The sequence below is a fragment of the Nyctibius grandis genome, chromosome 15 (assembly GCF_013368605.1).
Source record: "Nyctibius grandis isolate bNycGra1 chromosome 15, bNycGra1.pri, whole genome shotgun sequence".
Classification (NCBI taxonomy): Eukaryota; Metazoa; Chordata; class Aves; order Nyctibiiformes; family Nyctibiidae; genus Nyctibius; species Nyctibius grandis.
Genome location: NC_090672.1, coordinates 6,753,965 through 6,770,024, shown reverse-complemented (window position 1 = coordinate 6,770,024; position 16,060 = coordinate 6,753,965). Strand labels below are relative to the sequence as shown.

The 16,060-nt window shown below is 47.4% G+C and overlaps 1 protein-coding gene across 1 annotated transcript in view; it reads right to left on the bottom strand.

Annotated features, from left to right (window-relative positions):
* Positions 1-3,411: 3,411 nt before the first annotated feature.
* Positions 3,412-16,060, bottom strand: part of HID1 (HID1 domain containing) — a 29,935-nt gene continuing 17,286 nt past the window's right edge. The window contains exons 8-19 of the mRNA XM_068413265.1: positions 15,792-15,848; positions 15,559-15,699; positions 15,054-15,144; positions 14,242-14,393; positions 13,048-13,126; positions 12,221-12,385; positions 10,784-11,011; positions 10,152-10,285; positions 6,965-7,045; positions 6,487-6,578; positions 5,996-6,154; positions 3,412-5,513 (exon numbers count right to left, since the gene is read on the bottom strand). Coding sequence (XP_068269366.1) covers positions 5,450-5,513; positions 5,996-6,154; positions 6,487-6,578; positions 6,965-7,045; positions 10,152-10,285; positions 10,784-11,011; positions 12,221-12,385; positions 13,048-13,126; positions 14,242-14,393; positions 15,054-15,144; positions 15,559-15,699; positions 15,792-15,848 — 1,443 coding nt within the window. The 3' untranslated portion in view covers positions 3,412-5,449. The remainder of the gene's footprint in view (positions 5,514-5,995; positions 6,155-6,486; positions 6,579-6,964; positions 7,046-10,151; positions 10,286-10,783; positions 11,012-12,220; positions 12,386-13,047; positions 13,127-14,241; positions 14,394-15,053; positions 15,145-15,558; positions 15,700-15,791; positions 15,849-16,060) is intronic.

The following is a 16,060-nucleotide window of genomic DNA, read 5'->3' as shown; positions in this document are numbered from 1 at the left end:
ACCAAGCTGACTCCCCTCCCCAGAGGCTGGGGTGAACCAGTGATGCTGAACAAAGACGCAGTAAACAGCAGATATGCACATGGAACCTTTTAAGCTTTTTTCCTCCAGCTTCTGCTTTGACTTCTCCTTGCACAACACCTCCGCAAGTTTCAGAAGAAAAGGAGGTTGTTTCATATTATCGTTTTTTTCTCCACAGAGAACAGACTCAAAGCCCATAAACAAACTGTCTTAGTGCTCTAAGGAAGGAAGCATGCCGGTACTTTTCAGTAGCCTTGCCAGGGGATGCTGTACGGTAGCAAGTAGGACTTTACCAGCTCCTATTGAAATCTTCCAGACAAAAGAACACAAGAGCAACCTTTAGCAAAAGCAACAAAGATTGACCTACACTCCACAGAACCTCAAAAATCCACAGTCTAGGACCCCCAGCCCCACCACTGCTCACCAACCCACCATCCTGCAGCACAGAAGAGACCTATCAGTACTAGTCACACTAGAAGCACAAACACCCACAGTCATTCAGAAACACACCAAACATACACTTTTTACATGTAATTTTCAAAAGTATCATTATGCTGGTAGCTGCTGTAATGGTCAAAACAGGGGCTATTTCTGTTTGTTCCTGGTGCTGACATGTGGCACATCAACTTGTGCGAGGCCCATAGGACCCAGCCCCACGGAAGCGCGAAGCTCTTGCAGCTCTCGGTACTGAAGCGCAGGGCAGGCCTTCAGGCTTGCACCGGCTCAGTGCACCTTTTCCCATTATCAAAACCAGAAGCTACAGCATTACCTTCCCTTACCGAGAATAAACACTGTTTCTCCTTACAGGCACTCACAGAGCCTCAAGTGAGAAGCACTAGAGAAGTACTATGGCTGATCATTACTTGACGTTACTCGTGCACGATGTTATCACCAGCGTGTACTAGCAAAGGTCCCACCCTTGCACACAGAGCTAGTTCAAGAAGGAGCTACTGCCAAATCTACTGTGAATCACAGACTGGTTTGGGTTGGAAGGGACCTTAAAGACCATCTAGTTCCAACCCCCCCGCCACAGGCAGGGACACCTTCCACTAGACCAGGTTGCTCCAAGGCCCATCCAACCTGGCCTTGAACACTGCCAGGGAGCGGGCAGCCACAGCTTCTCTGGGCAACCTGGGCCAGTGTCTCACTACCCTCACAGTAAAGAATTTCTTCCTAATATCTAATCTAAATCTCCCCTCTTTCAGTTTAAAACCATTCCCCCTCATCCTGTCACTACTTGCCCTTGTAAAAAGCCCCTCTCCCACTTTCCTGTAGCCCCTTCAGGTACTGGAAGGCTGCTATGAGGTCTCCCCGGAGCCTTCCCTTCTCCAGGCTGAAGAGAATCCCTCCCTACCCCAACACTTCAATCCTCACTGCTGCTTTGCACATCCACAAACATTTCGCAAGGTGCGCTGCGCACGAGGGAACACGGTTGCACAGTGTGCACTGCTCACAGACCCGTTAGTGCTTGTTCCGTAGGAGACGCGTGCTTTGAAAAAACAGGGGAGAGCAAGGGGCTTGCGGCTATGGGTCCCAAACACAGAGCCTGATGAATGGAAATAAAGAGATTGAATTTTCACGTGTATCTTGTGAAATCTCTGGGTCTGCTCTGCATTCACCACAGACCAGACTCAAAGTCAACTGACACTGACTTATTTGCGTTCAGAGGTTATATGAGATCTAAGGGCAGGCCTTGTTATACAATCAATCCATTTTTCACTATCAAAAGTTTTCATGACTCTTCACCAAGGCCAAACTAGCACGGTACAAAAGGTATCTACGTTATTGCTTCTGTTTCTCTATAAATCAATCCCAGCAGCAGTGTGGGTTTAGGAACAGAGCCTGTTTATGGGTTTTTTTTTTTTTGTGATCCCCTAGAAAACAAACTCCCCCAAGACAGTAACAGTGATGGGAGCTAGAAGCTCCTGACCACACACATCCCGCTCTCCTTAGGACTCAGCGTTGAGGCAATGACAGCACCTTTCTGTGAAACTAAAAGTGCGAATGACTGCACGAGCACGAACTTTGCCCAATAAGCCTTTTTACTTAGGCCTGTGTCAACAGAAATATGTCATGAGAAATAACAGCTGGATAAATTAGGCTCCAATAAAGTTAATTATTATTCTCATTTCACAGTTTGTACCAAGGGATGTACATGAGATCCATACCAAGGTCTGGCCCTTTCAAATGATGAACAGGATCTCAAACCTTCTTCCTAGTTACTGACAGCCTGGGGACAAGCAATGATGTACTTCATGGGCAAACCCATGACCTGGATTTTATCTGCGGTGTAATAGATAAAACACTGTTTAAATTACTGAGCCTCCACTGAGCAGGTGACTTTGGAGGTCTCCCACTGAGACAGAAATACTAAGTCACATACGTACTACACACAGGTAGGGACTGAAAGCAAAGACGGCTTGTGATTTCTTGCTGGTAAACAGTACGGACTACCTGAATACATGATTAGCATGAAGAGGAATGAAGCGCACCAGCTCCAACTCTTACACACAGCCACTGTAGATCAGGTAAGTAGTGAAGACCCTCTATGCCCTTTCCTAACAACACCCAGTTCTAACACTGCAAATGAAGGTAGGAAATCCCACAACAGGCAACAGTAAAAGCACTCTTCCAGGCCAAAGAGAAATGTGGGGTCCAAGGTTTCAGCCCTTTCACTTTGGAGGGTTCTAGTTCTACATGACTCAAGCTGTGGACTGATTTGTGTCTACCTCCAGGAGGGGTAAAACCATGAACACACAGTTTGCATGAAATTAAAACCGCCTTCAGCTCCTTCATGAGACTGACAGTAGGGCTGGGTGCAGTGATCTGAAAGCCTAGTGAGAAGTGAGGTAGCCATGACTCCTGAATCCGACACAGCCATGACATGTCAGTGGCCCACTTGCTCCTTTGTCATCTGCTTCACCATCCTTTGTCATCTGCCATCCATGAATGACTTCCAGAGCTCTCCCAGGGCCAGGGTGCCTGTTTTATGGGTCTCAACTGCACATAGGTTTTAGTACACGGTTCACAAAGTCAGGAGACTTGATCCTGTTTGACCTAGTTCCTTTTTGGTACCCTTTGAGGCAGTTACCTTGGGTGGTGTCTCATGCCATAAGCACAGAAATGGCCAAAAATGCAGAGTTCAGGTTCATTTTCCAGAGTTCAGTCTTCATTTCTGATTACAAAAAAGTCCACACACTGAAGAGGAAGCCAGCACATGGTCTCCTAGTAGCACAAATCACTCCAGCACAGGACAAACAAGATTATAAACCTCTCTCTGGGGAAAAAAAAATAAGCAACCAACTGCATGTTTCAGATAATCTTTATCTTTCTCTCTGTAAGTAAGCAAATAGTTTACAGTGCAAGTTGATTTCCACAAAACAAGGATCAGACTCCAAACACCAAGAAACAAACAAAAGTTTCCAGAGGAATTCACAAAGAAACAAAGCAGAAAAGAGAGGACAGAAGAGATCATGAGAACCAGCAGATCCATGGGAGGGAAGAGGCAAGTGCATGGGACACCAGATGCCCCATTGCAGCTGTGAGGTGTAAGTGCCATACAATCAGAGGCTGGCCCCACCAAATCACATTCTTATATACGAGAGAGATTCCAAGTAAAACAGAGACCTCACTCCGTTGACATCTGAACAGAGATGGGGTCAGGATGGGAGTAGTGCTAGATGGCAAAGTGGGTTGGAGATGGGGGTTGGGTGGGGAAATAAACCTCGCTCTATTTCACATATTTCTTATCCTTCAGAAAATCATCCAGGCTTTATTTCAGCTTTCAGCTGGCCTGGGACTCCAGTCCCCTTTCAGTGTCCAAAGGGGGAAAACCACCTGACTATAAGCCAGCAGTACACTAGAGCAGCACTCTCTCCAGGAGAGGATGGTCATGTTGCTATCACTCTAGCTTCAAAACTTAGCGAAGGGTTACAAGACACAGAAGCGTGTGCCATATCTGTCCCGTTACTCAAATATGTGAGACCAGCTTCCACAGAGTGATCTCACTGGTTCTAAACTGTGGCAAATAGCTCAGGGCCAGTGATCCTCCTGAGAGCCTGAATACCAGAGCACCAAGGACTAAGCTTTGTTAGAGAGGAAAAGGTCTTAGTTCACGACAGGACCCCTCACATTTCATTGTCTAAAGACCATGCAGGTCTAAGACAGCAGTCCCTCCCAGCAGAACACAAAATCTGACTCAAACCCCAGGATGTCTCCACCTACCAGTGTGCAACTCCATGCAGCTGAACCAAGCCAGCCACAGCAGGTCTCCCATCAATCCTAATTCTGGCTTCCCAGACTTCACATGCTTGGGACCCAATACATTCAAGATCTGATAACTTGGTCACCAGCGAAACGCCCTGAAGAACTGAACTTTGCCACAGCTCTCTCCACTCCCTAGTGACATGGAGATGCTTTTCCTCCTACAACTTCCGAATTCCTCCCGCAGCGTCCTGAGTGCCTCCCTCAATCCCCTGCCTTAGACAGTAGTGTGCAAAAGACTCTTCCACTCCCTGCATTGCATCAGCCTGCCAGGCGAAGATGGAAGGATATGGTTCCTTTCAAACCCAGGTGACACTGCCCTTTCAGTCAGTGGGAGAACACTAAAAGAGTTTAACAGCCACATCTCTTCTCCTTGCTCTCACTGAGCCAGTCCCTTCCTCCCCGTGTACTCACATGATTAAGCAGGGCTTTCCAAAGCAACACACACTCCATTGCAACAGCCCACCATGAAGGACAGGCTGCTGGGCCTGGAAGCCAAGGAAAAACTTCTCACGCCACACCAAAGCACCAGCTACTACAAAACTTCCTAAGCAGCTTTCCAGGAAAGGAGTAGAGAGATTCAGAACTGAGGCACAAAGTTTTCCTTCAGCAACTTCTCCTTTCATCTGGATGGGAAAGACTTCCCTACCAATGTGCAACTGAGACACCAGGGAGACACCTGCAGCCAGAAGGGATGCCCCAGAAACTTCATGGAGCCATATGAAAGTAACTGCAGTTTCCAAACCCCATCTCCTGCAGGAATAGCAGCTTCTCCCTTGCACCCAATTTACAGCTACTCTTTTTCAATTAAATGCTGACTCTGACAAGGGCAAGGACAGGGTCAGATTGGTTTCCAAACCACTTCCAGGAGCAAAAGAGTAACAGAAGAGCTAAGAACAGTCTGATTTCTAGTGCAACCACAACAATGGACAATCCCTTAGACATCTTTCACTCAAGGTTCATGGTGAAGGGTGAGGGAAGAGAAGTGAGCTGGAGGGAGGGATGTCCAAGCAGGTCCCAATTAAAGCTTTAAATGAGAGGGAGGTAAATGAAGTGATTGTCCTTTTGGTCTCTCAGCTGGATGTGAGACGCAGGAATAGCTGTGACAAAGCAGCACACAGCAGTCCTTAGATCCAGTGTATTTCTCTTAGTAGAGGTAAGTGCTTTCTTAGACCCGTTGAATTTCAAACAGCTTCACATCTGTGTCATACCAGATAGGGGGATCCACATTCCTGAGAGAGAAAGACAAGAGCCACTTTACTCTTTGTGGCCAGGTACATGGAATTCACATCTCACAGCCAAGATCACAGGAGCCGGCTACACAGAACGCCTTCAAAAAGAGGACACCTTCTTTGCAAAAGAGGAAACTGATGGTTGAGAGACAACGGGCCTTAAAGGCATGACAGTATCTGCAACATCCCCCAAAGCCAGAGCTTTGCGTGAACTCTCTGCACCAGCCCCTCTAAGCAGCAGCCGGGAATAGAAAAGCTGCCAGTTCCAAAACAAGCAGCACTCCCAGAACAACTCCCTTCACGTCACCTGCTCAAACAAAGTTTTGGAGCAGCTGATTCACCCTAGTCTCTTCCAAGGGAACACCACCTTTCTATCCTGTAAATACGAGACAATCCAGAGCTGGCCAAGTACTTGCAATTCTCTCTACCTGCCCCCCAAAAGTTTGGTAAAGACCAAGTTAGACCACACCCAGCTGATTTACCTCAAATAAATAACTCCCCACATGTAGGTCCGGAACCACATGGCAGTGCCCGAGTTAGCCTGGTACTTGCGAATGAGGATGGGGTGAGGGACAGGTAGCAGCCCCACCAGTGTGCCATGCTGCAGGAACTTGAGGATCTCTGATTCATCAGTGAGACCCCTGCAAAGAGACAGATCAGGAACATCCTTAGCATGTCCCACAGACACCCCCAAAACTGCTGCAGCACAAAGTATCAGTCTAAACAAACACAGACACAGAGCCAGCAACCGTGGCCACCAAGAACATGCACTCTCTCCACCGAAAAAAAGAGAAGGGACCAGACAAACAAGAAGCTTGGCAAGCAAAATAACATCTCCTCTGCCGAGACCATGATGCTTTCAATTATACTTCAGAAGGTTTCCCCCAGAGACCCTCCAAATTCATCAAACTCTGCCAGCCTCACAGAGCTCTCTACACACTGCACAGCCCTTTCTCTCCCCAAATGTACTTACTTGTCAATGCAGATCTTCTCCACCTGAGGGACCAGCACCTGTAAAAGCCGCATGATTGTCTGCAGGGGAAGCTTTGACTTCCAAGACATCACCTGTAAGTAGGAAAGCCCACAGGGAAATCAGTGCATGAGTAGTTTTTCTACAGTTATCTCCACTATCTCTACAACAAATGAGGTTTACAAAAACCACAAAGGTGGTGGATGAACTGAGTGCACAACAGCAATACAACAAATCCTGAAGCACTAGAATTATGAGCTACTCAATGAAACTAGCAGGGCACTGGTTTACAACAGGTAAACCAAAAATACTTCTTTGCAGATGGTAGTAAACTTCTGCAGCTCTGACCACAAGTCAAAGACATTCCCCACAGGGAAATCCTGCTCTGGAGGAGTCTCTCCTTTGGGGTGGGGGGTAAGGAAGGCATTTCTGCCACAACTCTTTTTCTCATTATTTATTTCCTCTGTCCACATTCCCTTACCCAATCAGGAGTTGGGGTCCACTGTCCAGTAGAGGATGCACTAGAGAGACGCCTTCGATCCCGTCGGGGATGTGATGCCTCCTATCAATAAACATTATTTTAAAAAAAACCCAACAGAACAATACAAAAAGCAAATCACACCACAGCAGAAATACAACCCATTTTCTGTTGACTTCCCCCCTAGGTTTTCCAGAGCACTGCCGGGAAAGACATCTCAGCCTGTTCCGAGAACAGATCAAACCCACCAGACCTTCATTCACTGAAACCATGTGCTTTGCCTCAGTGAGTGGCAATATTTGATGGTGTTAAGTTGTAGGACCTTGTGGCAAGGCCACAAGTCCAGCCACCACTGCTGACTCTGTTGGAACAATCCACAGTGGGAGAGTTAAAAGGAGACTGACAAAAGACTGTTTAGGCATGCTTCTTTCTCCTAGTACAGAGATTAAACAGCTAAAGGCCACAGCTTTTCAGGCCTCTGCCTACTGAGTATCTCTGGGATTTTTGGTGCCCATCTTGGAATATCTTAAAGAGCATTTTTTCAAGGGCGGGCTGTCAGCAACTTCTACCTAACAATCCCTGCCCCTTGAAGAACAATACACTCATGTGCCCAAACATGACCACCACCACTAGTCACTTGTTGGAAAGCTCTGGTCAAAAGTCCAAGACCCAATTCTCTCTTATTATTATTCTCACCATCACTCTGTTTTAATTTCTCTTATACTGCAGACATTACTATCACCCTGGCTTTCCAGGTCCACCAAGGAAAGCTCCAAATATTCATGGTGGGAAGGAAGGAAATAACCCTTTAAAATCACTATCAGTCTCTCCACGAGGCAAAAATGGAGAGGCTTTTTCCTTTTGCAATGCACCCTGACCATTCGTTACTACAGCCTAGAGCTGACTTCTCTACGAAAAAAACAGGAGCAGCACTTCCTTCCAACAGCCCTCCTGCACTTCCACGTGCACAGACCCAATTCACACATCACCTTTGCAACCAGAAACAGCAGGCTTGGGACAGAGCTGTGCTGCAATCCACTGGAACCTGACAGTGCTGTACCAGTCCTTTTCTGACTGGGGAACAGCACAAGCCAGCCACTGGACACAAATGTAATGACCCATGATTATGTTTCACTGATTGCTGGAAGAAGAAAACCTTTCTTCTGCAGGTTCTCAGCAAAGATCTCACTTAATGGCAACTTAATTGTGTGCTTAAGACATCCTGCTGACCACGGGCCTTCATGTCATACCAGGGAAGGCCAGGAAGGATAAGTAAAACTGGTCCTGGGATATTCAGGCATTCTATTCATTCCAGTTTGTTCAAAGACTAATCAGCAGTATTATTTTGCAATGTTGGCAGCTACAACCTTATCATTCAGCCTGTTCAGCTTCAGTGCCATATCCTCATCAAGCTTCTAAAAATAAAATTCATAAAAACATAAAACCCCCTGATTTCCTTCAGATGACTCCACCTTCTTCCTCTTTCCTCCCCACTCTCCCACAGCCCTTGCCCCCTCACAGCTGCCATCCAAACGCTGGCAGCCAGCTGACACATTTAGGAGAGGTGAGATGGAATTACACTGAAATGTGAAGGCTCTTTAACATTTCACGAGATACTTTTGAAAGGGTTATGACAGATAAGGGGAGAACATTACAACAGATAAAGGACGGAAATTAAATCAGTCATAAGGGTGGCTATGCTACAATTTACCTAGTAGGTCTTATTAACGTCTTAACTCAGCAGGTTGGAACCAGGTTGGTGCACAGAAAGAAGACAATGTTCAGATAGTCTAGAACACCACAACCCCTGGAGACAGGTGTGTGCTACCCCAAGCACCATGTGATAGCAGCGATGATTCTCCCCACAGCATATCCCACACCCAGTGCTTTACTGCCCTTCACCTCCTGTCTGCTTTTTGGCCCCCACCCCACAAACATTCAGACATGCAAATAGCATTGCTGGAGCCAGGTGGGGCAGCTAATGGGCAACTGTCTGGCTGAGACCAAAGGCCCACATGGGCACACACACAAGCAGAACCAGCAGAGAGGATCTGGACATAAGGGTAGAACATAGTAGTCTTCAGCCTGCTCTGTTAGATCGCGATGCCTTTGCAAACATCCCCCGTTGCACCCCGGTTGTGCAGTACTGTCTCAGCCAAAAGCATGTCGAGAGCAAACCAGACTGAAAGGCTCTTGTAGCACCACCACAGTCCATAGCAGCCCATGATAAAATGCATCGTCCCATCCCAACTCATCACCTCCTGCCCAGTTTGCTCCACACCTGGTGAGAGCTGGTGTGTCAATTTGGCCATTCCAGAGAAAACTAAGAGAGGAAAAAGCTGGGAAAGTTATGTCTTTCACCACGGGGCAGCCATGCCTCCCTGATGCAATGTCCTCACCGCAATGAAATGGCTCAGTGGACAGTGACCGCTCAGAGTGCGAGGCGGCGCGAGGTGTATAAATGTGGCCTTGCTGAAGGAGGAGAGGACGGGCAGGACAGCCCTCGTAACACACTTCCTACAAAACAGCCTGGAGGTTTTGATACTGGACAGGAAAGGACGTGGACTGAGGAGTTAACAGAGAACAATAAAAGACTACTGCTCCACTGAATTTGGAAGATAGCTGGGTTTTAGCTCTTGATGGGCAAAACTAGCAAATGCCACAAGGCTGACATTGCCACCAGAGCCGAGGAGGCCAGCGCAGCCTTGATTCATAGACCACAAAGCCTCTGTCTCATCTACATGGCCAAGCAGCCACCACAGTGAGGGCAGCATCTCAGCCAAGCCCTCATGGGAACACATTTTTCACAACACCAGCTAGCCAGAAGATTCTGGTAGAGCTTGCCATCGCAGAAAGGAGGGAGGAAAAAGAAGCAGCAGTCAGAAGCCTCTGGATCTGGAATACGTCCCTTTGCAATTACGCACTTGGTGCTCTATCAGTAGCTTTCAAGGTGGAGAAAGCTCACTCCTCTAGTGTCTTAGCTCTTGTGTCACTAGCACAAACATGAAACACCCAAGTTGACGCAACAGTACTTCTGAACCACAGCGTTTTCCAGCACAGCCTGCATGTGCATACTGCCTCTAATATGATGCCTTTCTTCAGGGGGGCAACCAGACCTCTCCTTCTAAGTCTCCCACTTTAGTTCACTTCACTCCCTAGACTTTCCCTACACATCAGTGTCTGGCCTTACCCCGCTCCAGGGCTCCCCATCACTCACAGCTGAGGGCGGGTTACCCTCTGGTGCAGGCTGTGATGACTCGGGTTCCAGCGAACGCATGGTCCCATCCTCTGACACCTGTGACTTCTCTGTGAGCTTGTCAATTCCTGTGTTCAAAAGAGAAAAAGCTCAGAAACACAAGTGAATTAAATATGCTTAAAAGCAGGGGGTTCTTCTCTGCCCTACCACGCAGACACACCCTATGCATCTGCTGACATCTAGAATGCTCTCCTTTCAACAGAAGAAGCAAGATCTAGCCTTGATTTCACCACCCCAAAGGAGTTTGTTTGTCTCTAGAAAAATGCTCCCTGATATAAGAGGAACACGGGTTCACATGGGTATAGTTAACTGAGGCAAAAGGTCAAGATTAGGACAAATGGCCACGTGGACACTAAGTCTGAGAGGAGAGAAACTCAAGGCAGTTTACTTTGACTTGTTTGTGATCAGGTTGGGCAAACTGATCTGCAACTGAGACTGAGAGGCAGTAAGTTATTCACAGATGTAAACTCCTAATCTCTCCCACGCCCAGTGAAAGGGTGAGTCCACACCATATCTCACAGAGAAAACAAACCTCTCTCCTGTTACAAAGGTAAACTAAAGCTGACCTGGAGTAGCCACCAAACTTGTCTTCAGCGTCCCCGGTTCAGCAGGGGCAGCAGGACGTGACCCCTCCATGGAGACTCCATCCTGGGAGTTGGTGCGAGAAATAGGCTCAGGCGTTTTCTTCTTGCGCTGCAGACCCTTCTGGATGGCCTGCGAGTCCGTGGGTAAGTTGGCCAGCTGGTGAAATACATTCCGCTTGCGGATAACAGCATAGACCAAATTTGAGTTCCCTGGGAATCACAGCAACAAAATGAGCAGAGAAGTAAGACTCAAAGAGCTCTGCCAACACAGTACAGCTCACTGGGTACACAAAGCACGGATCGTGGAGACCCCACGAGCTCACAGAACCATGCTTCCACCCACAGAGGCAATGGTACAAGGAAGAGCGAGCAGAATTTGGTATCATCTTATCCATTACAACACAGTACAGGAAATTCAGTGAAATCCTTTCCAGGCTGGAAGGCTGACAAGAAATGGCTTAGAGGCTGACATTCAAATGATTGAGAAGAAAAAGGACCATTTGAACCACATACTAGCACCTATTTTGGAGGAAAAGGTTTTTAGCCAAGATTCAACATTTCTCCATCTTCAGAAGAGCTCACAAAACAAATCAGGGGCATTCCATTTGGGGAGAAACAGGCTTGAAATAGGAAAGCCTAAAGGTCAGAATTCTTACTGTCTGCAAGGTGGCAGAGAACAGAATGAAACCATTCCCCAAAGCAAAAGACAAATCACAGCCACAAAGGCTGTTTTAGGATCTGGCAACCACCACTTGCGAGATTTCAGTTAGGTGAGCAGAATGGCCACTCGTGATTTGCAGTTTTAAAGGAAAACATCAGATTTTGAGCAGGGAGAAATAAGAGCTCCCAACAGGTTAAGGGATCTCACTGTATTATTTCCTTGAGGTAAAAGACTGTCACGCTTTTAAGAGGGAAAGGATAAGGCATTTCCTGGGAAGGCAGCAAGTGCCAGAACTTTATTTGGATGGGCCTGTTTGGTCTTCAGCTCCAGTGACCTGCCAGAGCAGAACTGAGAGGCAATTTTAGATGTTTAAGGAGATGGAAGTTGTTTTGTCCCCTCACCTCCATTGCTGAGCAACATGAGCAGTTTCACAGCAGCATCCAGACAGTCACAACTTAAGTGTTACACACTCACTTTCCCTTCTTCTTCCCCTCTACCCATCTCATCTTCTGGTCTGCAGGAGGCTGAGGTTGTGCTGATAATTAGCTGCCATCTCATTTTGCTCTAACCCAGCCTGTCTGGGTCACAACCCAACACTGATTACCTACTAACCCAACTTCTCAATCCTAGGCAACTCTCCATGTAGCTGGTTTCTACACTTCTCCCCTTCTCTCATCTGTTTGGACTTTCTCTGAACTTCCATCTCATGTTTTCTTGGACTAGTGTAAATCCACTAAATACAGCAGTCAGTCTCTCACCATCAAACTGGTACTGAATGATGTTGTTGAAAACTTCCAGCAAGAAGAAAACGAGATGGTGGTTCTGGACAGCGGAGAACAGGAACCAGGTGGTAGAAAAAGCCTCCAGGAGATGCAGTAACTTGTTAGCAGCCACCATGGAGAGAGACTTCAGATATGGAGACACTGTGGAAGGCAAACAAATGAAAACTGGAAAAAGAACCAAGGTGTATTTATTAACATAAATACACCACTAAAAATGTTGCTCTTACCACCTTCCCACCCTGTACTTCTGGGAAAGCCTCATGGAATAGCTGAGCCCAACAGGGTTCCACAGAAACATTTCCAAATATAAAAGAAGTTAAACAGAGATACTGCCTACTAAAAGTACACATTTCTGCTTTTAGAGAGTCTTGTGTAGTTTTACACTAATAACATCATCTCTGGCTCACCTCCTGGAAAGCTTACACAACTGGAGCCACCCAGACGCTCACTAAGCCCAAGGGAAGCCACTGCCACCGTGGGGAGGTGGCACTCCCTGCTGGAGAGGGACAGCACTGCCAACTACCCTCACCAGGCCCTCTGGCACATGCCCTTCTGCCACCTCAGAGGGACTTTGCTGTCCCTCCCTCTGCCCCATTTGACTGAGTCCAGGCAACAACCCTGCAGGCAGGTCTGATCTGCAGCAGGCACCTCCAGCACGGACTAGAAAAGATCAGTTTCCAGCAGCAGTCACTGACACTGGTCAGTGTTAGGGGGCACAGGCAGGTGCACAGGGAGAGGGGATTGGGAGCAGCCAGAGCTGTCCCCTCCACGGGCTGTGGTTTCACACCGTGCACAGCGCTTACCGTTCACAACGATGGTGAGCAGGCAGTCGAAGAGAGGCTGCAGCCGCTGATGCCCGCTGGTTATGATCTTGTGAAAGACCTATGGTAAGGAAGGAGTTCTTGAGCAAGGTAGTACCTTACTGAAAGTACCTTCTCAACCAAAACCAGTGCCACCCCCACACTAATCGCTTCCTGACACCATTCCTTCCTAGGCAGGGCCCTGCACACTCCACAATTACACAGGTGGGGAAGGCTGCTCTCACTGCAGACTTGCGCTCCAGGAGTACAAGCTTTTATTTACAAGGAATCCTTTGGGGACGTGATTAGGGCTCTACAACACTGCAAACAGAAACTGACTGTGAGCTGTTCCAAAATGCACAGGCAGCCCGAGACAAAAATAAACCACCAGGAAGTAAGAAATATCTTCACCTCCAATGGATTTTGACTCTGAACCCTAATGATAGCTGCTTGAAATGCCACAGAACTAACCATTTCACATTTGATTTCAGTGCAAACTTCTAACTCAAATGTTTGTCCTATTTTTCTGAACTATAGCCTCAGACATGGAAAGATTCAACTGCCTCGCAACCAGTTCAGACATTACCAATCTTGGCCTTCCCACCTCTAGCTGGCATACCTGTAGAGAAGACCTGAAGCATAATGAAAATACAGAGATGATCTAAAATTAATGGAATGTAATAGCAAAACACATAGCGTCAAGAACTGTTCTGGTGGGCACATTTTTTCCTAATTCTAACTGGAATCTCATTTTGGAGGTTTATCAGAAGCTGCTGAGAGATTCCTCTCTGGCAAACAAGCACTAACATGCCAGGAGGGTACCACAAAACACACAGCTGTTTGTAGGCAGTATTGCGGCCCTCAGCACTACAGACTGAAAGAGGAACGAAATCTTGCATTATCCCAAAGCTGTAGGGTTGAGCTTGGTATCACTGGTGTTCCCGTTATGACAGACATGCTCCACACAACTCTGGTTACTTGGGACAGAGTCAGCAATGCAGTCAGGTCTCCTGCCTTCCCCCCCACCTGCAATCAAGTCTGGTAGAGACCCTGCACCCACCCCACTCATGCCAGTCCCAGAGTCCTTCAGACACTAGTCCAGCGCCACCTGGGATCCTGTTCTTTGGGATCATCTCTTGTGGAGGTATGAAAGAGGAGTTAGGAGGGACAGAAAAGAACTGCTGGAGCTATACTCACTATGATGAGCAGATCTGCATGTGTCCCTGTGAAGACAGGGATGTCCATAGGCACTCGTACAGAATACGGCTTGTTCAGTCGAACCCCAAAGTTACGCTCCCCACTGAGAAGCAGGAGGATAAAGACCCCAATGTGCATCAAGCCCACTCGTGCTGCAGGAAAAAAAAAGGCAAAAAAACAAAACCAAAAAATCATACATCACAGTGAGGCCAGTAGACTCCTGAAGACAGAAGGGCAGTAAGGAGGGAAGAGAAACACCATGGGACTGAAAGAAAAACTGCACAGACCAGACCATCCTGATAAGGGACATCCCACACAGAGCTCCCTCCGTTGCCAGTACCAGTGTCCTTCCCAAGAACATCTATGGGGCCAGTACAAGGTTAAGTCTTGGATAGGTCATGCTTTTCTTCATTATGTTCTTCATGTAAACCCATCACTGTAGCAGAAAAGATCCAACTTCTTCTTTCCACTACCCAGTGATGGAGTTATGCCTGATTTACACCCAATGCAGGAGGAGACTGCTCATTTCTCCATCTTCATGGGATCAGTTTTCAACAAAAGGACTCAAAACAAGTTAACATATGCTAAGGACCAGCCTTCCCCGCGTTGCAGTATAGACCGTGTCCTGCTTCTAGTCAGTTAAAACCATTAACACCCAGCTAACTGAGCCACTCTACTCCATGCCTGCAGAAGGCTAGGAACAGCACTCGAGATGCTATAGCGTCTCAGTGGTAAGGAGGAAGCATCTTAAAAACATTCTAGCTCAACTGTCAAGCACAAATCATTCCACATATTGAAAATAACCAACTTACACTGGTCTGCTCTGGCATCATTGAGAAAATACAAGACTGGGACAAGGATGTCCAGAACATCGCTGCTCTTCAGCACAAAGAAGAGGAATTTCTGGAAGAAAGGGGAGGATTTCAGACAATCACAAGCATATTTGGTTTTCTGCACCATCTGAAGGACTTAGGCCAGGCAGCCTCAAGCTAATTGGTCCCTCAAGAACGTTAGAAAGGCTGGTGTATGCACCAGCTCTTCAAGTCCACCGTTATTTGCAGAGTTATTATAATACCTGCTCCTGCATTTACCTCAAGCACTGACCTTCTGAAGCTGCAGCCTCTCTCACAAGCTCTCCCTGGAGCCAGACCCCACCAACCCACCCAGCAGGGAGCAGTGCTTCTGACCAGAGCACTGCAGAGTCACTGCTAACTACCTGCCCACAGCTCTTCACCAGGGCTCAGTCCAGCCAGAGCCACACCAGGCTCTGGGCAACAGGCAAGGTGTGGCAAAGCTCAACAAGAAGCAGATCCACACCTTGTTGAAGTCACAGAGTTTCCAGAAGAGGACGAGGAGTTCCTGATGGAATTGGATCTTCTTGGCAGAGTTTGGCAGGTAGGTCTGGACCAGCGGGTTTGATAACAAGCGGGCCACTCCTTTCAGGATGAACTGGAAATCCTGCCAACACACCAGGAAAGAGACTGTGGTGGGCCCAGGGCTAGTGCAACCAGCATGAAATCAGGAAATAGTTCAGGATAGGAGCACATTACCTCCTCTCGGTGTATTCTTGAGAGGTAATTCACAAACAGATTGTCTGGTCCGGGAGGCTGTGTTCAAAGACAAGGAGTGAAATGCTTACTGGCAACAAGGTTTACTCAGGAAGTCAAAGCATAACCACTGGCTCTGGGGGCTAATGTCTCTCATTTCAGCTTTCCTCTCTGAATGATCCAGTTTTAAATGCTAGGAGACAGAGCACCTCAGGGAACAGTAAAGTCAGAGGCTTTTCACTTACATGGTCCTGATTCAAGTCAGTGACCAA